This window comes from Hyperoodon ampullatus (assembly GCF_949752795.1).
Source record: "Hyperoodon ampullatus genome assembly, chromosome: 6".
NCBI lineage: Eukaryota > Metazoa > Chordata > Mammalia > Artiodactyla > Ziphiidae > Hyperoodon > Hyperoodon ampullatus.
The window spans coordinates 43,368,551-43,389,883 of NC_136919.1; the positions used below are offsets into that span (position 1 = coordinate 43,368,551).

The following is a 21,333-nucleotide window of genomic DNA, read 5'->3' on the forward strand; positions in this document are numbered from 1 at the left end:
TCCACTAGTTTTAGTCACTGCACATGGTTTCATGAGTTAAATTATTCAGGCTTGAGTTCAGTCTAGAAGCAAGATGATCCCCATGTTTCAGGACCCTGCTCAGAGGACTGAAAGTAGATGCCTGACAAGTCTCTCTCTGGGAAGCCATGGGTCCCAGAGGGAGGGCTAATGGAAAGGGTACCATCTGTGCAAATTTCCTGACCCCAGGGAGAGCGAACCAGGACACAGATGGGCAAAGGAGGGAAAATGGAAGGGTTTCCCTGTTTATTAGAGAAAGAGCCTCTTACTTGGCTGACATAAAATTTGTAAGATTATCTAGGAATCCCAGCTTCTCACGTTAGCCATCATTTCCTACTCCAACATTTGAGGGGTGGTTGTACGCTTAGCACTGAAGGACAGGCTTAGGGCCCCATCCTGTTCTTTCACTCAGTGCTCCTGCAACAAAGCACTCGGTGTCCCACCTCCTGATCCTTGGTGACCCCTGCCCCCCAAAGCATCTCAGTCCTTGGCGCTCTCATTGGCCCTCCCTTATCCCCAAGCTTTAACCAGAAGGCTGGACCCTCTCGAGGGTTTCCATGATTGAGAGGCCCTTGGGCCAGAACTAACAGATGTGTGCCTGGATTTAGAGCAGACCCAGCTCTCCTCCACTCTCTCACCCTTTGAGTTTTCTTTTATTGATAATGGAAATGCCACATTGCTCTCGATCCTACCTCTATTTCTCTTCCCCCAAACATCCTTCTCCCATAAACAACAGAAACAACTGTTTTTCCACTCCACAGTCTTCTCTCTTGGGATCCTGGGTATTTCCAGGTAGGGGAGTCAGCTATCATGCTAGCTCCCACCTTCATCTCTCATTTAATCAATTCTTCCTCCAGTTTGTCAAATGTTTCCTTTGCTATGGGGGAGGGTGGAGCAGAGTTGGGGATCCTGGAGGCATTGGGACAACAAGTGTGGAAATCCTTTTAGATTAAAAAGCAAACTAACGGGACTTTCCTGGTGGCGCAGTGGTTGAGAGTCTGCCTGCTAATGCAGGGGACATGGGTTCGAGCCCTGGTCTGGGAGGATCCCACATGCCACGGAGCAACTAGGCCCGTGAGCCATGGCCGCTGAGCCTGCTCGTCCAGAGCCTGTGCTCCTCAACGGGAGAGGCCGCGATAGTGAGAGGCCCACTCACCGCGATGAAGAGTGGCCCCCACTTGCCACAACTAGAGAAAGCACTCGCACAGAAACGAAGACACAACACAGCAAAAATAAATAAATAAAAAGCAAACTAACTAAGATGTCCAGTGTTGGTAATCTTTTGACTTTTCCTACAGGGCAGAGTTCATAGTTTGGGGGAAAGAAAAAGAGAAAGGAGTGCTGATTATCCACATCTGGGGTGAATATGTGTAAAGGTGAGAGAGGGCAGGGAGGAAGTAGGGGACTGGAGAAGTTCCTAATAAACCACAGGAAGAACACCAAACTAGGGCTTTGTATTTTTAAGAGTGACAGAACACTTCCAGCCTGTTACGGCTTGAGATGTTAATTATAGGACCTGTGGATATCAGCAGAGATCTTTTAAAAGAATAACTTAAGTGCTTAAAATCCCCCCAAGAATACAGAACCCGTTTTAGAAATGGCCTTCAAAGACAACAAAAGCCAAATGCGCAAATGCCTTCTACGCAGGGTGGTGCTGGGCAACCAGATCGCTTTCCAGTCTCCCCCTAAACACTGTTGCTAGGAAACCGAAGGGCTATACTTCCATCATCTCCATACTTGCTGGGAGATTGAATAATTGGTCTCTGGATGTGCGTGTGCTGCTTCCCAAAATATCTCTTTAAAAAGACGTGAGAAGGATGCGGAGCCAGTCGGTAGGATGGTGGAGGGCGGACTGTGTCCTCAGAGGGCAGCGGGTTCCCAAAGGCAGGACTGAAGCGGAGTGGGGGGAGGGGAGGACCCACGTTGGGGATAGAAATAGGGAGCTGTTTACAGGTTTCCAGATTTACAGGTTTACAGATTCTTTCCTATCATCAGCTTTCTTATTTAGGACTGATCTCCTAAGTGGAATCTGGAAATTGGTAGAGACAACTAAAATCTGGAGAGTAACGTGGTTTGCTTTTCATTCTTCCTATTGACACAGCAAGGCTAGGAGAAATATTTTATTTTGTAGATACTTACAGTATAAATGAACAACCTTTATAGTGCTTGAGTATAGCTGTTGAACCTCATTTGTGGGGCGGGGTGCAGGGGGGAGTAAGAAATAGGCATGCACACCCATGCATACATGCACACGGGCCACTGTGATGAAAATGCCTGCTTCACTTGCAGGGAGCCGAAGAAATAGAACATTAGGCCCACAGCTGAGGGTCTCTGGAGGTTAGGAAACCCAGTGATGAGACTTAGCACTGCTCCTAACAGCTACATGACCGTTTGTGACCCTTCTGTGCCTCAGTTTCCTTATCTGTAACCCGACAGGGTTGAGCTAGTCCATCCCCAAAGTACACTCCAAATCTCCACCTTTATTGGAGTCTACATCTAGTCCCACCTTCTCCACAGAGCCAGGGAACTATGTCATATCATTTCTTTGTGGAGGTTTACAATTCTTTCCTATTAATTATCTGATTGATTTCTGCATTTTTTATTTTTTCCAATATCTATTCAAATTACTTGTTGCTGGAAGTCCTGAAGAGTAGATTTTCAAGTGAAATAACTTACTTTTAAATTTTATTATTTTCTGTTTTGTTACACTTTTCATACAATACATAATGTGTTCAAAAATCCACTTTTTTTTTTTTGCGGTACGCGGGCCTCTCACTGTTGTGGTCTCTCTCGTTGCGGAGCGCAGTCTCCGGACGCGCAGGCTCAGCGGCCATGGCTCACGGGCCCAGCCGCTCCACGGCACGTGGGATCTTCCCAGACCAGGGCATGAACCCGTGTCCCCTGCATCGGCAGGTGGACTCTCAACCACTGCGCCACCAGGGAAGCCCCCCAAATCCACTTTTAATAGTATCACTTTTTTTTTTTTAAAAGGAAGAGGATGGAAGGAGGCCGGGGGTTCAGGATATATTGACATTATATCCTGATCTTATAAATAAGAACTAAGAATCTGGGGAGTTTTCCTTAAACTCACTGGCTGTATGATTAAGTGTTCTAAAATTCTATCCAGAATTAGGAAACTCACTTTCTAGTTCTGACTCTATCTTCAGCTTCTGGAACCATGATCAGACCCTTCTCTGTAAAATGAGGAAAAAGCCCGTGCTCCAATCCTCATAGGAAAGTTAGGAAACAAAATGCCATAATATATGTAAATGCACTTTGGAACATAGAAAGGGTACACAGAATGTTCTGCATTCTTTTCACTGTGTGCCTGGGAAATTTATTCATTTATTCAGCAGGCATTTTCTGAGATGCTGCTGCCACCAGGCCCTTGTTAGGTATTGATTCACATGGCACATACCCATGGTCAGTGTCTTCCATCGTCTGTCCTGGCCCACAGTTCTGGGGAGAGGGCCCTTCGATTACTACAGATAACTGAATTCTCAACAACTGCACCGTCTGAGCACTAGACCTTCCCCCAGGCTGAACCTTTGCCCAGTATGAAACATGCTCTTAAATCACTCCCACGAGTGTCTGTCTTACTGTGTTCTCGAACACTCCCAGTGACACAAACCTCAGACACTTTATTTCCTGTGTTAATGAGTGCCAGTGCCTAATCATTGTACAAGCAGATGTTCCTCAGCAAAAACAAATAAAATTAAGCCTGCCTTTAGGTTAGCAAACACCTCCCACCCTGAGCTGAGCAGGCAATTAAGCAATGCTTTTCACCTTTTTTTCTCATCAGAGACGACAAAGCTCTCTGTCCCCTGGAACACCCAAGCCCCCTCATTTTCCTTGTTTTTGAAAGCATCCTGGAGGTTTTGGATGGACCTCGGATATAAGGGCTGTGAGGACCATTAGTTGTCTTGACATCACTGATAACTTATTTTCTCAGTGGAGAGGAGGAGACAAACCTTACTTTTAATCTTTCTGATCCCGTTAAAAGTTAATTTCTCCTTGTGCCAAGAATGAGCTGAAGCCTGGAGGACAAGGGAGGGAAAATGGGACTTGTGGGCTGGGCATTAGCTTTACCAGGCAGAGCTGGGTTCCTTCTTTTGTCCTGGGTATTTGGCAAATGTTCCAGAGTTTTCTGTAGGAGGATGGACATGGGAGGAATAGCACAAGGAAGTCGTAAAGGGATGCCAAGCAACAATGAATAAGAGTTATTCTGTGTACTCCAGGAGCTCTGAGCCCATGGGAGGCAGATGTCGTTTCAGCACCAGGAAGCGCTTGCTAAGGAAGATTTGTAAAATGCAAAATGGCCTGGCGGTGGGGGGAGGCTGGGGGCGGGGGGGAGGAGGTCTTCAAATAAATTCGCTTTCACTAGGAATGGACTCCGTGGCAAGGGTGTCCATAGGATTGCCCTCTGTGGCCCCTCCAGCCCTGTGAATCTGTGATGCTGTAGGAGCTCCAGGAGAACCATTCTGATCTATAATCAGCCCTCTACCCTAAAGCCAGAAAGGCCACTGATGGTCTCCAGAAAGTTTTGTCCCCAAACTAAGAAAGCATTGAATAACATTGCAAAGTGCTGTTTAAAGTCCACTCTAGAAAAGTCCCCAGGTCCAGCTGAATTGAACAAAAATAACTGTCATCCTAAAGATGCCACAATTCTTTTTATGCTTTTTCATTTGGCCTCATTGCCTGATTTCCAGCAAGCATGGAAGGAGGTCCTCTCTGAGGGACCCTTAATCTCTTACTTCTGAAGATATGGATTCTATTTGAAAGGGAAATGGCTTAGTTGTCCAACTGAAAATAAAAGCCTAGCCATTTTTATTTTCACTCATGGTAGCCTTGCCTCTTCTGGAGGCTTGTCTGGGGTCCCCAGACTAAGTCAAGAAGAAAAATCACTCTCCTTTCATGTGGGAACATTTGAAGTCATTTACACTAATAACTTACTTTATGGTTTCAAAACATGGATTAGCTCACCTGAAGCTGGAGAAAAAGCCCATATGAGATAGTTTATAAATAAGATAAATTATCATTTATATTTATATTTCAATAGTTCTAAGGCTTAGGAAGGTTAAAATGACTTGCCTAGGGTCACACCATCTATTTCTAAGCATCAGTCTACTGTAACTACCTGCCTAGTTTCCTGACCTTTTATCTCAAGCTCCTTAACATTTGTTCATTCAGTCATTCATTCATTCCTCTGTTCACTCATTTGAAAATGACTGAGCACCACCTATGTGTCAAAGAGTCATCCTAGACAGTGAACCAAAGACACTGAAATCTCTGCCTGTGTAAAATTTACATTCTAATTGTAGGAAATGGCCAAGAAAAATTTTAATAAATAAAAATAATAATATTGTCACACAAACAAGGGTAAATGGCCAGATACTGCATATAGCACACCTGCTGGAGTGTCATGATTTGGGGGAAGACTCTTCGGGACAGAAACAGTAGCTCGTAGCTGTGTTCCCAGTTGCCCATCGCTCTCTGCGATTGCACATGACAATCCTGTAGGACTGAATTTAGGCTCCTGAAGAGGGATCCTGACCCTGGGGCTGTGGGATTTTTAAGTTGCATGATTAAGAGGAACTGGCCCCTCCCCTGTAGTGATCTCATGCTAGCATTTAATAGCATTATGGCAGAACTTGAACTCCAGTGTATCCAGCCAGCTCTGTTCTCATGGTCACAGGCTGGGTCCAAGACTTGCTCTGCTTGTTATAGCAAGCTAGCTGCAGGATGCTCTTCATCAGAATCCATGGTTGGAGAACTACCATGTTCTTCTGCCATAATGGGGAGCTGGAGCCCCAACCTTTCAGTTGATCAGGACTGATTGATTGATTGACTGATTGATTGTTTTCAATACTGGGCCCTAATGGGTTTCCATGGAGCTTGGCAGAAAACTTATTTTCTGAGAGAACTTGTAGTTCACTACTTAACTCCTTGGATACTGATGATTTGCTTTTTAAATCTATCTAGTGCTCCATCTAGCATTCTTGAAAGTTGTAGGCCCTTTTAGGTCTGGCCCATTCTCTGCTGAGTCAAGTCCTAGGGCTAGCAACAGGTGTTTCTATTTGAATGGTTGAAATTCTGGGGCTGGACTTATCATCCTCAAGAACAATAATTCTTTACCTTAGCTACACATTAGAAACATCTAGAGGATTTGCACACAGACACACACACACACACACTCTCACAAGCCAGTCTATGTCTTGTCCAAAGCAGACTAATAGAAACAGGGTGAGGCTTTGGCGTCTACATTTTTCAACATTCTCCAAGTGATTCTGATCCACAACAAGAACTGCTCTTGCCAGAAAAATAGGACTATGTGAAGAGAATCCTCATCTAAATGCAGGAAGAAAGTGTTGAGATTTCCAGGGAAGATGGAAGATGGAACAAGTACACAAGGCTTCCATCTTGTTCACATACACATGCTTGGTGAAATATAACAAAAAGGAAAAAGAGACAGAAAAATCTCCAGAAGCCAAAGGAAACTAAACGCCAAATTAAGGCCTCGTGACTCATCTTGAGAGTAGATAGCCATCAAACCTAGTGGATCGAGTGTGAGGGGGTGGTGGCCTTTGGGGGGAGGCTTCAGTGTGTCAGAGCACACCTGTCCTAGAGGTAAAGCTTTCAGCTCTGGCACCAGAGTCACTGGATTGTGATGGACAGTAAATGCCCTTCTCGTATTTCCTGGGTATCAATGAACCTTGAGATCCAAAGGATACTCTAGGAAGGGGAGTCACACCCAGTAATTGCTGAGATTGGTTTTGCCCCTGCAGGATGTGGACTTGAGTCAAATATGGCCTGATTTAAAGGAAATGAAGAAAGCGGCATTTCCCATGCATAGGCTGGTATCTACAAATCCATACGTACCTGCTACAGGAGAAGAGGCTGTAGTTGTCCATAGGGGGGCTGTTATAGCATCTGTGTGACTTTAAAATCAGTGTATACAATGTGATGTGTATGTACAAATATAGCCTATACACTAGAAGTGATTAGATATCATGACGTATCTAGTGATACACGGATGTACTATAGATGACATATGCAGTGCCCATGTGAGAAGTGACTTTAGTAGTTAATTGGTATTTAAAATAATGTTATCAATATCACATGGCTTGCTAATTAGGATAAGGGACATAGATTTTTGTATGTATGTGAAGTGACTGATCCTGAAGATTGAATATTTATTAGAATTATTGTACAAGTGTCATCATTCCTGCATGAAGGAGGCAGAAGAATCTGGCAAAGCCCAGCTCTCTAATGCCAGGAATGCAGCTCTCAGTGACCAGAGCTCCCTGGGTCTTCCGTTGTCCCTCCCTGTCACCTGAACAGAGGCCAGGCTGGTCCTGCCATTAGTACCTCTTTGCATCTGTGACTTCCATGCAAGGTCAGGCAAGGGAAGTTTCTTGGCCTACATTGCAGGCTTGTAATAAATCATTGCTCGTTGGATGAATTTGGTCTGAACCTGGCAATCCTTGTAAAGCACTACCTGTAGATGGCAGGTGGGATGGGATGTTTAGGTCTCCTATAGCTGTAACCATGGGAGCCTACTGAGGATCCTGACATTCGGGAAATACAGATTCACAGAGAGATAGTCTCATATCACTGAAAGCCTAAGAACCCGCTGCTAAGCAGCTGCTTCCACTGTAGGCTCACCCTCCCCGAGGCTGATGAGTGGTGGGAAGAGGGAAAAGGAGCACTGGGTCTAGGGAAGCACCAAAGACCTTGCCAGGTTTGGGCTTTGGCTTGGGGTCAAACTCTTACCTCATCCCTAGTGACCGAAATCCCTACACTCCAGGTTTAACTTCCTAGAAACTCTCTAATCTCCTGGAACCTTGAATCTTGGCATTAGCTCCCACTGCTAAGCCCATTCCTACAGGGCTGGCATGTTGAATTGTTTTTACCAGTCTCCGAGGGGCCTGGAGACCAGACTCTCAACACCATGCCACATGGTGAGCCCAGACCCCAGCTGCAGGCTTCCGTGGGCCAGCCAGGTGCCTACATTTCTGCCTATTGCCTGGAGTGGAACCCCCTGAGTTCCTCCCTTGTTTTCAGGATGAAATGACCACCTTTCTGGCAAGTAGTAAACACTATATTTGCTGGTCAATTTCTTTTGACCTAACTTTTTGGCAAGTTCCTTAACTCTCAGTGCCTCAGTTTTCTCATCTGTAAACTGGGGATAATAATAGTACCTACCTCCCAGTGTTGACGTAAGAGCTGGGTGAGTTAACATACTGTAGAGGTTTAAATGGTGGCCTTCAAAAAGATATGTCCACGTAGTAATCCCTGGAACCTGGGAACGTGACCTGATAAGGCAAAAGAGTGAGGAAGAGCTTTTCCTGGATTATCCCCAGTGGGCCTTAAATGCAACCACACGTATCCTTACAAGACACACACACAGAGGAGAGGACACAGGAAGAAGAGGAGAAGGCAATGTGGCCGCCGAGGCAGAGATTGGAGTGATGCAGCCACAAGCCAAGGAACATCTGGAGCCCCCACAGGCTGGAACAGGTAAAGAACAGATTCTCCCTGAGGGTCTCCAGAGGGAGTGTGGCCCCGCCGGCACCTCAGTGTTAGACTTCTGGCCTTCAGAACTGTGAGAGAACACATTTCTGTTGTTTTAAGCCACTCAGTGTGTGGTAATTTGTTACAGCAAAAACACAACATACATAACACCCTGGCATGCAGTAAGCATTTGTTCTATTAGTCAATTTGTTCTAAAGGTAAGGATGCCTGTTTGAATGAGGTGGTTAATCACAGTAGCTCAGAAGTGTTGTTCCTAGCCAAGCAATTAGGCATCCTCAAGGGTGAACTAAAAAAGTGTATCTGAGGGAGAAAATGAGACAGGGTCTACAAAGCAGCAGGCAGGGCTCTGGAAAACTTGACTTCAGGTTTGGAATTTAACTGATTACTGATTATAAACATACAAATAATAAGAATATAAAAACGTTGTCTGGTAAAGGTGTGGATCTTTAATAATCCAAATAATCCACTGACCAAGGCATCAGTGGTTTAACTTTTGTTCTTTAATCCTGTTTCTTTGAGTGGGATACACCCTTCAATCCCACAGCAACAACACATGTTCATACTTGGATTTTCAGACGAGTTGTTTTCCCCCCTTACACAGCTTTGAATTCCCCAAGTCTCTGCTGAGTTTAACTGGGTTGTATTTTTTTTGCGGTATGCAGGTCTCTCACTGTTGTGGCCTCTCCCGTTGCAGAGCACAGGCTCTGGACGCGCAGGCTCAGTGGCCATGGCTCACAGGCCCAGCTGCTCTGCGGCATGTGGGATCCTCCCGGACCAGGGCACAAACCCGTGTCCCCTGCATCGGCAGGCAGACTCTCAACCACTGCGCCACCAGGGAAGCCCTGGGTTGTATTTTTTTAAACTCAAGGAAAATATACCTGAGCCAGTAAGAGGGGTTTTCACGGGCAAAGTTCCTGAGGAGTTTGATTTGAGTACAGTCTGCTGGCAAACTCTACATTCCTGAAGCCTCCATCAGATATGCTGCCCAGAAGCCTTCTGTGCCTCTCAGAAGAGATGGAGGGGAAACTGTCAGACAGTGGGAAACACGACTGTGACTCTGAGAAATACAAATGTGGGTGGACTGCTCTGATGGCCAGGAAGAGACAGGCTGCCCGATCCCTGTGAAACCACCCTTCTTTTGTCCTCCTTCACCTTTTAGGAAACACTGGCTAACAGAGAGACCGAGAGGATGTGGCATTTTCTATTAGGCTACTTCTGCTCCTGGGTCATTATGATTCTCAAAGCTGCCCCAACCCTAGGCCACAATTCACAACATTTCTTTTATGGTAGGTTTCTTAGGTCTGATTTGTTAGAAATCCTGGTGATTCTGCCTGCTCACCCTGTGCTGTCTTACATGGTAGTCATGAGCCCCGTGTGGCTATTTAAATGTAAACTAATTGAAATTAAATCACATTTAAAATGCAGCTCTTAGTCTCACTGGCCGCAGGTCAAGTACCTACTGGCCATATTGGACGGGGCAGATAAAACATTTCTATCATTGTAGAAAGTTCTACTGGACAGTGATGTTCTAGTTATCCAAGAGAGAAGGTGAAAATGTCAGGTTATGGAAGGATCAGCCAGGGAACTTGTACTTTCGTTGCTTCAACGGATGAACATGGCAGTCACCTGCAGTGACCTTATCTAAAGTACATACATACGGACAGACAGACAAAGAGCACACCATGCCTTGTGAAAATTCTAGTAATCATCATGTCACTTTTAGTGTCTCTTTTAGAGGATGTTATTTATTTTAAGACATCATTTTTATTAGTACACTGTAGTACAAGAGACTTTCCATGTCAGGTTGAGAGAAGCTGGTCACATGATTTACAAACAAAACTTTTTTTTTTTTTAAACACTGATATTCTGGTGTCACTTTGAAATCAGCCAAGATGCAGTGGGTCTTAATAAAGCAATGGACCTCCAAACAGATTGCAAAACAAGAACCAGTAAATATCAGCACAGAGACGTCACATTAAAAGGAAAATAAAGCAAATGAAAAGGGAGTTTCAAATACCAGGTCACAATTAAAGGGGCAATATATCTTCAGAGAGGTATTGAAATGTGTGTGTGGATACGGCCCGGATATATACAAACATCCCTCCATGTACAGAAGCAAATGCAGAGACTGTCCACACCTCTAGGCAGATTTGTTAGTGATGGATAATGATTAATGAAGGCAGGGAGCAATATTTCACCATAATTTGGTCATTTATCAAGGGATTATATATTCAAAATCCACATTTAATTCAAAGACCTTGTATTTAAACATTTCCAGTTTTTTTGTTTTTGTTTTTGTTTTTTACATTTTTAAAGCAATAGGAAGATATACAACTTGCAAAATGTAGGCCTTTACATTTCATTTTCTCCAAATTTTTTTCCAGTTCAAACCTGTGGCAATTAGCAGCTTTAGTTATGTTTGCTCCAGCATGTTGGACATTCGGCCAACCTTCACTCAGGGTCATTTTCGTTAATGTACAGACCAAAGAAATAAAACAAACACAGACCTGGCCTAGAATGCATAGACTAAAAAAAATGACATCCCATGTTTTCCCATTGTGTCTCCTGAGACGTATGTTAAGATGGCAAAAGAGTTGCTTGGTTGCTCTTGTGAAATTCACAGTGTTTTGCCTGCAACACATATACATATACATATATATATATATATATATATATATATATTTTGCTTCGCTTTGTGTCTGTGATGAATGGAGCAAAGAAATATATATATAAATAAATAAATACATAAATAAAGGTAAAAGAAAAAAAAGGAAATAAATACAAAAACTAAGGATATTCGAGAACCTTTGACTTATAGCAGCAGTGATTCATTCCAGCCCTGACAAACAAGAAAATACCCCTTCATATGCTGTCATATTTTGCTACAACTCCCTCCCACCACAAATTCTTTAGAATATCATTTGCTGTCTCAACCTTGGAGTCTCAGCATACCACCATTACAAACTGTGAAGAAACTTCTTTAACTGCTCACTTAGCCAACCTGAGTAGTTGGGTCACTGGCCATCCCCCTCATGAGATTTTCTGTAGTAGTGATATAGGGCCAAACTGAAGCTCATCATTGGAAACAAAAGTCCTCAAATGGGAAAAAAAAGAAGAGAAAGAGCAAGGGAATTGAGACTATGTGTCTGCAGTCATTTATTTAATTAGATACACAATTTAATGTTATTGGCATTATAGAAGGTCCAATTTACAAAAGGGTAAGTTTAAAAAAAAAGAAGTCTATTCCTGACCAGGGGATCCTGTTGTCATGGCTCTTTGCAAAGGCCAGCATTTTACACTGCTGCCTCTTGCATTCCGCTAGGATGTGGGAATTCCTAAGAGTCACTCGCCTGGAAGTGGAGTCTTGGATTCTCACCTTTGGCCTTCAAAACACTGGGCTCCCAACACTCCAGTTCTCTTCTGGAATGCTTGGACTCTGAACACAAGTGTAAAGGGGTCACAGTGGGACAGGTGAGCATAATACAAATAAATGTGCAAAAGGATTTTTAAAAAAATCAGTTTTCCTTTTCTGGACCTTTACATAAGGAGATATATTTCCGGCTGCATTTTCCTTTGCAGGGAGCCAGAGGAAGGACTCAATGTAGTGGGATGGTTTTGATTTAGTTGTTTTGGGAAGCACATTATCTTAAATATGTCTTCCACCCATGCAGTATTGCAGAGAGTTGAAAAGTGTGATGGGGTCCTACCCACATGGAGAAAGGAAGCACGAACAGCAACATGACATTTAAAAAGTTTTGGTTATTTAGCAGATTTTAAGCAAATTATTCATACTGCACCCTACCTATAATTATCTCTATTACTGTGTGCCTATAAATTTATACATAAGCTCACAAACACACTATGCATGTGTGTTTGTCTATGTATAAATCTAGTATTTATAACACACATATAACTACATGGAAGTACCACAGGGAGCGCTGATGTGAACACATAATATGAATTCTGATATAGTCTTTTATAGCATAGTTCAAAATGTCTTCTAAATAAGCCTGATTATGACATTGGTTCATTGTACAAGGATTTTGCTGAAGCTATGAGCATGATTATATGTCATGAGATCTCAGCTGCTTGCATCTCACATATTTCATTTTGCTCTTCTAACTTCATGTCCTGCTTCATGAATTGGTTAGCGTGCTTTCTCTCCTGGACTGCTTGTGTATATATTAGGGTCTCTAGTGGACCAAATCATGAACTTCAGAGTCAGAGTACCTAGATTAAGTCCCAGAGGTGCCTGGAGAGTACTAGCATGCCATTTAACTTCTCCAACTCTCAATTTCCTCACTTTTAAAAAAATGGGAATAATTTGCCAACGTATGTGAAAAGTGTTTGGAAAACTATTAAACAATGTATAAATGGAAGCAACTGTCAGGATGAGTTCAGACTAGAGAATTAGGTTTGTCACCACTCCTGTCGTAGTTTTTAATGAATTTGATGGCAGGCCCTATTCTGTGATCTTTACACTGCAGAATGAGGATGCCCCTTTTCTAAAAATTACAAGAGCATGAGAAGAGGGGATTGTGGAGGAACAGGGACAGAGACTTGAAGATAGTCTGTGATTCATTCGGTTACTTTAAAAGCAATCTGGGTTTCTTTCAATGCGAGACGTCTCTACGATCAGTACATACTCTTGAGACAACAGAGGGAAAAAATGAATAATAATCAGCGATATAAATAACTATAAAACTTTGCACTTGCATAGAACCTTTCATTTCAAGACCTTGAGGGACTTGTCAGAAGGTAAAGATAAATTTTTTTTTTCTTTTTTCCTTCAGAGGAAAACACAACACTGGAAGGGGGAGGGAATGCTCCCATCCTCTCATCTGCTTTAAACAAATCCTTGCTCTAAAACTGCACAGCCCTCCTTGAATTTGATCCCTTAGAGTATTACCTCCTTTGCTCTCTGTTAAAATAAAACAAGTAACTTGCAGCTTCTTCCCCCAGAGCAGCTGGCCAGTCGCAGAGAATAACAAACCTGTGTAGGTTTTCAGGTCATCACTGATGGAATCTAGAAAAGTTTTGTACAAATCTGCCTCTTCTTACTGCTTCACAGGGTGCCACAGTGTTTTAACAGTACCATAGGCCCTTAGTAGGATATATACGTGCAGGTATATATCATGGAGATATGGCTTTCGTTATATTATTATGTGTGTTCTGGAGGGTTTTTGGTCACCAACAAAGAGAACAATTCAACTCCCATGTCTCATAGGCAGCGCAGAACCTGAAAGGACTATGGGCATCAACTTGTCCAACCCCCTTCACTTGACAGCAGATGCTACTGGATTTCCTTTTGTTCTCTGTTAATGGACACTTTTGATTTTTTGAGAACTGGCTTTCAATGTCTAGAATGGAAAATAAGGTGCTTCAGTAACTAAGGGCACAAGCAAAACTTAAACAGAGCAATTGCACCTTCAGAAACAAATATGAAATAAAATGACCTAAGTTGAATTCAAATCACTCCCTTTCAATCTGGCTCGTATTATAAAGATGTCGAGTTAGCAAAATTCCCCTCACAGAGGGTAGCAAGTTTTCTTGAGGAACAGAAAAATGTTTCTTCCTTGGTATAACTGATCACCCAGATAACTGTAAATTTCTATTTAAATTTACAACCTCTTTTCGCAAAACCCAGGGCTATGCCCAGAAGCACACCTCCAAAGCTTGGCCTGGGCACAGTGTCCCATGGGTATGCTGTGCCTAAGTTTTTGTTTTTACTTTCTTTTAAAATGCAGTGAAAAAAACAAAACAGCATATTGACAATGGAGTACATTTAGAATGAGACCACTCTCCCAACCAGAGCCCAGAGCAAGGTCTCGGCCTGTGTACACTGAACATCAATGCCTGTGATACCCCCAGGGTGGGTGAGGTCTTCTGTCCCTTGGGGGTTGATTTTGCCCTTCCCACAGGGCCACAGTGGGTGCGACATGGTTGAGGATAGCCAGGTTTCAGGGTCCATATTTGTTAAAACCCATCGCCACCATATGACCCAGAGACATTTATACTCAGCTGATGAATTCCATTAGCTTCCCCTAATTATATAAGTTATACCTTTTATGGATCTGCTCTACATATCTGGGGCACAATGTCTGGAGCGGTAGTTTCTGCACACAAGATATTTTTATCGACAAAGACCATGCACAATTTTGCTTGCACAGTTAAAAGGACGGGTGGGGTGGAGGCTAGGGGTTGGAAGGAAATGCTATCTGAAAAGTTCAATGTAAGAGAAACTTGCCTCCAAATTTAGAGCTTGTCCTATCTTTTCCAAGTCCTTGGCTTTCCCACCTGACCCTGAAATGATCGCTGGACAAGAATCCACCTACTTTCAACTGAACTTGACACAGGCTCAGTGGATAACACTTAGAAAAACAAACCAGTGCCATCACCGCGGCCTACAAAGACAAGACTGTCGGAACGTGTGATGTGCCATCTTACCTCCCGGAAGCCATCTTTTCTCTGTACTACACTCTAGTGTTTCCAGTGATGGGAAAAGAATAGTCCATGGCACAGAGTTCAACAGTCTTTTTACTCCTCAGAAATGTCCTCGGGGGAAGGTGCTGAATACATTCTTCCCAGCTAACAGTCGCTGGGTTTTCTTAAGTTGGGACTGACGCCAGCCGATCCCAATGGTTGTCTTTGTTCTTCCCATACTGCGGTTTATAACAAATCTTCTTTCTCTCTGGTTTTAATCTCCCATAGATAAAGGCTTCCCAGATCGAACACAAGTTTTCCTTTTTCATACACAGGCTTAAGCCATCCCAAACAATAAGAACAGTAATAATAATAAATAAATAGAAGTGAATCCATAGAAACTCTCGATGTCTGTACAGCAGAAGTGACAAAGTTTAAGTCAAATATTTGTTTTCCCTTTTTTTATCCACATCAAAGGCAGGAATACAACAAGGCATTGTTAGTTGTGGTGGGCAAACCGGAGTGTCTGCTGATATAACAAATTAGGTTTGTTAAGGCCTTTGTCTATGCAGAGTTAATAGTAATGCAGAAGCCAGATTGATTAAAAAAGAAAGGGTGAGGATTGTGAAGCAGGGAAGACAAAAAAATAAAGGAAAGAAAAACAAACAAACAAAAAAACTAGGGAACAAACCAAGGGAGATGGAAAGAGAGAAAGAGATAATGCCAAAAAGAAGTCCATACTGTGTCTACGGATGGAGAAGTACACATTGCTTCCCTCAGAAAGCTTCTCGGTGTCTTTGTAGTTAATACTGTCAGAGCGAAGAACAGCAGATTGATGGCATCCAGCGGCAGTTAAAAGACGTTCATCCTCTCGGCCCAACTGAGGAGGTGCTTTGGGAAGGATCGGTCTGGGGGAAAGGGCCCTAGCCTAGTATATCCAGGTAGACCGGAGATGCCTTGGCCAAGTTCTGAAGGAGGGTGTGGATGCCCTTGATGTTCTTCCTCATGTGGGGCTCTCGCTGCCAGCACCCCAGCATCAGCTCATAGACTTCCTGGGGGCACGTTCGAGGTCGCTGCAAGACTCGGCCTTGAGTGATGCATTCTATCACCTGGACAGGATGGAGAGCAAAGATAGGGCCAGACCGGAGGAAAAACAATGTGGATACAATAAATGTCAGTACAAAGAGAGGGCTGCTTTAAAGAAACCCACTCACTGTTTACTTTTTTTCAGAGGCAAGAGAGTGACTGTTCTAGGTTGGTATATCATGGTTAATTTGATGGGTTTATATTCATTTTTCAAGCCACACTGATTTCACCAAACTGGTAGAGAAATAATTCATCTATATGGAATGCTCCCAAAGCACACCCTGGAATTCCAATGTTTTACTGGCCTGAGATGGGACCAGAGTCACTTTTGTGTCAGGGAACCCCAGGGTACAGAAATGAGCAGTCATTTTGGATAATGGAATTGGATAAAAGACAGACGTGGGCCTGAAGAAGTGAGGTGCTTGACCAAGAAGTGATGCCTCAAATATAGACATACTTGCAAACAGATTAGAAAAGGAAAATAAAATGCTTGAGTTTTTCACTAGAAGTAAATGTTCTAGTGAAATATGCAAAAAGGAGAGAAGCTTGAAACCTTACTGGAATAATACCAAAAAGCTAGCTGGACTCTAAGGGTACTGGAATGCCACATCTGCTATCAATTTACTAGATGAACAGCACGAAATGACTCCTGGGTCCCAATGCCAGAGAATCACAGGTGCGTCAGCAAATGCTGTGCTTTTCTCTTTCTAGAACTCTTAAATTTGGAGAGTGACTATAATTTGGCCATGATATTTAGGTACATGGCAGGCCATTTGGGAGGTGCTTCTCCCAACAAAGCCACATGACAGCGTTTCCTGACTTCCAGCCGGGGGATGCCTCTCTGTGTCAGCTCTCTAGGGGTCTTGGTGCCACCTGCCACTCACCTCATTGTTTGACAGCTGGTACCAGGGCTGTTTGCCATACGTGAAGATCTCCCACAACACAACCCCCAGGCTCCAGACGTCACTTTCGGTGGTGAACTTCCTGTACATGATGCTCTCTGGAGGCATCCAGCGAATGGGCAGCATCGTGTGGCCACCGACCTGGCGGAAAAGGGGTAAACAAGGTGGCATCAGTTCCCACCATCAGGAGAAAAGGTTTGGAAGGGAGATGTGGGGGACATTTTTTTCCCTTTCCTTTATTTGTATTTATTAATTTTAATTGTTTACAAAACATAAGGGAAAGACGATTGGTTTATAATCTCAAGCCAACAGAGACAGAGGGCAAAGAGTGGTCAAAGGATTTTTCTCACAGTTTTGCAATTCTCTCTTTCTCACAACTAGACAGGAGCAGAGATGGTGATTGGGTGGATATTCATCCTGTATAAAACACAGACACACCTACTTTCTGGTATGAGGATGACTCGATCTTATAATTAACAAGATAACTTTGGTCAGGATAACAAGTAGAGAGTTTTGCATCCAAAATGACCCAACGAGGGACTCTGCTTCCTCAGCAAGGCCGGAGCTTCCTTCCACTTTAAAGTGTAAGGACAGCGCACACAACTGCCTTGAACATGCTTACCACAACCCAGCAATGGGCAGGGCAGAAATGATTATTCACATTTTACAGAAGAGGCAGCTGAGTTTCAGGTTGCTATGGACACAAAGAAGTCCAGTCTTTGGAATTTCATCTACTACAGGAAACTTCAACTGAGCTTATTTACAAAAGTAAATAAGTAGGAGGAGCTTCAAGATGGCAGAAGAGTAAGACACGGAGATCACATTCCTCCCCACAAATACATCAGAAATACATCTACATGTGGAACAACTCCTACAGAACACCTACTGAACGCTGGCAGAAGACCTCAGACCTCCCAAAAGGCAAGAAACATCCCACGTACCTGGGTAGGGCAAAAGAAAAAAGAAAAAACAGAGACAAAAGAATAGGGACGGGACCTGCACCAGTGGGAGGGAGCTGTGAAGGAGGAAAGGTTTCCACACACTAGGAAGCCCCTTCGCAGGCGCAGACTTCGGTTGGCGGAGAGGGGGGAGCTTTGGAGCCTCGGAGGAGAGCACAGCAACAGGGGTGTAGGGGGCAAAGCGGAGAGATTCCTGCACAGAGGATCGATCGGTGCTGACCGGCAATCACCAGCCCGAGAGGCTTGTCTGCTCACCCGCCAGGGCAGGCGGGGCTGGGAGCTGAGGCTCGGGCTTCGGTCGGAGCGCAGGGAGAGGACTGGGGTTGGCGGCGTGAACATAGCCTGAAGGGGGCTAGTGCACCACAGCTAGCCGGGAGGGAGTCCAGGAAAGTCTGGAGCTGCCGAAGAGGCAAGAGACGTGCTGCTTAAAGGAGCTCCAGAGACGGGCGCGAGCCGCAGCTAAGAGCGCGGACCCCAGAGACAGGCATGAGACGCTAAGGCTGCTGCTGCCACCACCAAGAAGCCTGTGTGCAAGCACAGGTCACTCTCCACACCTCCCTTCTGGGGAGCCTGTGCAGCCCGCCACTGCCAGGGTCCCGTGGTCCAGGGACAACTTCCCCGGGAGAACGCACGGCGCGCCTCAGGCTGGTGCAACGTCACGATGGCCTTTGCCGCCGCAGGCTCGCCCCGCACTCCGTACCCCTCCCTCCCCCTGGGCTGAGTGAGCCAGAGCCCCCGAATCTGCTGCTTTAACCCCGTCCTGTCTGAGCGAAGAACAGAGGCCCTCAGGCGACCTACGTGCAGAGGCGGGTCCAAATCCAAAGCTGAACCCCGGGAGCTGTGAGAACAGAGAAGAGAAAGGGAAATTTATCCCAGCAGCCTCAGGAGCAGCGGTTGAAATCTCCACAGTCAACCTGATGTACCCACATCTGTGGAATACCTGAATAGACAAGGAATCATCCCAAATTGAGGAGGTGGGCTGTGGGAGCAACAATATATATACTTCCGCCCCCCCCCCCTTTTTCTTCTTTTGTGAGTTTGTATGCATATTCTTCTGTGTGAGATTTTGTCTGTATAGCTTTGCTTTTACCATTTGTCCTAGGGTCTGTGTGTCCACATTTTCTATTTATTTATTTATTTTTTTGCGGTACAAGGGCCTCTCACTGTTGTGGCCACTCCCGTTGCGGAGCACAGGCTCTGGACGCGTAGGCTCAGTGGCCATGGCTCACGGGCCCAGCCGCTCCGCGGCATGTGGGATCTTCCTGGACCGGGGCAAGAACCTGCGTCCCCTGCATTGGCAGGTGGACTCTCAACCACTGCACCACCAGGGAAGCCCTGTCCTTTTTTTTGTTTGTTTTTTTGTTTTTTAGTGAAGTTTTCAGAGCTTGTTATCATTGGTGGATTTGTTTTTTGGTTTGGCTGTTCTTCCTTTCTTTTTTTTTAATTACTTAAAAAAATTTTTAATAATTATTCTTTGGTTTTTATTTAAATAACTTTTTAATTTAATTTAATTTAATTTTCTGTTTCTTTCTTTCTTTCTTTCTTTCTTTCTTTCTTTCTTTCTTTCTTTCTTTTTTTCTCCCTTTTATTCTGAGCCGTGTGGATGACAGGCTCTTGGTGCTCCAGCCAGGGGTTAGGGCTGTGCCTCTGAGGTGGGAGAGCCAAGTTCAGGACATTGGTCCACCAGGGACCTTGCAGCTCCATATAATATCAAAGGGTGAAAATCTCCCAGAGATCTCCATCTCAACACCCAGAAGCAGCTCCACTCAACGATCAGCAAACTATAGTGCTGGACACCCTATGCCAAACAATTAGCAAGACAGGAACACAACCCCACCCATTAGCAGAGAGGCTGCCTAAAATCATAATGTCACAGACACCCCAAAACACACCACCAGAGGTGTACCTGCCCACCAGAAAGACAAGATCCAGCCTCATCCACCAGAACACAGGCACTAGTCCCCTCCACCAGGAAGCCTACACAACCCACTGAACCAACCTTAGCCACTGGGGGCAGACACCAAAAACAATGGGAACTACTAACCTGCCACCTGTGAAAAGGAGATCCCAAACCCAGTAAGTTAAGCAAATGACAAGACAAAGAAAGATGAAGGAGCAAGGTAAAAAACCCACCAGACGTAACAAATGAAGAGGAAATAGGCAGTCTACCTGAAAAAGCACGCAGAATAATGATAGTAAAGATGATCCAAAAATTTGGAAATAGAATGGACAAAATACAAGAAACGTTTAACAAGGACCTAGAAGAACTAAAGAGCAAAGAAACAATCATGAACAACACAATAAATGAAATTTAAAATTCTCCAGAAGGGATCAATAGCAGAATAACTGAGGCAGAAGAATGGATACGTGACCTGGAAGATAAAATAGTGGAAATAACTACTGCAGAGCAGAATAAAGAAAAAACAATGAAAAGAATTGAGGACAGTCTCAGAGACCTCTGGGACAATATTAAATGCACCAACATTTGAATTATAAGGGTCCCAGAAGAAGAAGAGAAAAAGAAAGGGACTGAGAAAATATTTGAAGAGATTATAGTTGAAACATTCCCTAGTATGGGAAAGGAAATACTTAATCAAGTCCAGGAAGCAAAGAGAGTCCCATACAGGATAAATCCAAGGAGAAACACGCCAAGACACATATTAATCAAACTATCTAAAATTAAATGCAAACAAAAAATATTAAGATCAGCAAGGGAAAAACAACAAATAATACAAAAGGGAATCCCCATAAGGTTAACAGCTGATCTTTCAGCAGAAACTCTGCAAGCCAGAAGGGAGTGGCAGGACATATTTAAAGTGATGAAAGGGAAAAACCTACAACCAAGATTACTCTGCCCAGCAAGGATCTCATTCAGATTTGACGGAAAATTAAAACCTTTACAGACAAGTAAAAGCTAAGACAATTCAGCACCACCAAACCAGCTTTACAACAAATGCTAAAGGAACTTCTCTAGGCAGGAAACACAAGACAAGGAAAAGACCTACAAAAACAAACCCAAAATAATTAATAAAATGGTAAAAAGAACATACATATTGATAATTACCTTAATGTAAATGGATTAAATGCTCCAACCAAAAGACATAGACTGGCTGAATGGATACAAAAACAAGACCCGTATATATGCTGTCTACAAGAGACTCACTTCAGACCTAGGGATACATACAGCCAGAGTGAAGAGATGGAAAAAGATATTCCATGTAAATGGAAATCAAAATAAAGCTGGAGTAGTAATTCTCATATCAGACAAAATAGACTTTAAAATAAAGACTATTACAAGAGACAAAGAAGGACACTACATAATGATCAAGGGATCAATCCAAGAAGAGTATATAACAATTGTAAATATCTCTGCACCCAACATAGGAGCACCTCAATACATAAGGCAAATA

The 21,333-nt window shown here is 43.8% G+C and overlaps 1 protein-coding gene across 3 annotated transcripts in view; it reads right to left on the reverse strand.

Moving 5' to 3' along the window:
- Nucleotides 1-15,899: 15,899 nt before the first annotated feature.
- The window catches only part of NTRK2 (neurotrophic receptor tyrosine kinase 2), a gene marked incomplete at both ends in the record, with an annotated part of 379,052 nt that continues 373,618 nt past the window's right edge, over nucleotides 15,900-21,333 (reverse strand). For all 3 annotated transcript variants that reach the window (XM_079706398.1, XM_079706397.1, XM_079706396.1), the window contains 2 exons: nucleotides 15,900-16,085; nucleotides 16,947-17,105. In XM_079706398.1, the coding sequence (XP_079562524.1) occupies nucleotides 15,900-16,085; nucleotides 16,947-17,105 (345 nt within the window). The remainder of the gene's footprint in view (nucleotides 16,086-16,946; nucleotides 17,106-21,333) is intronic.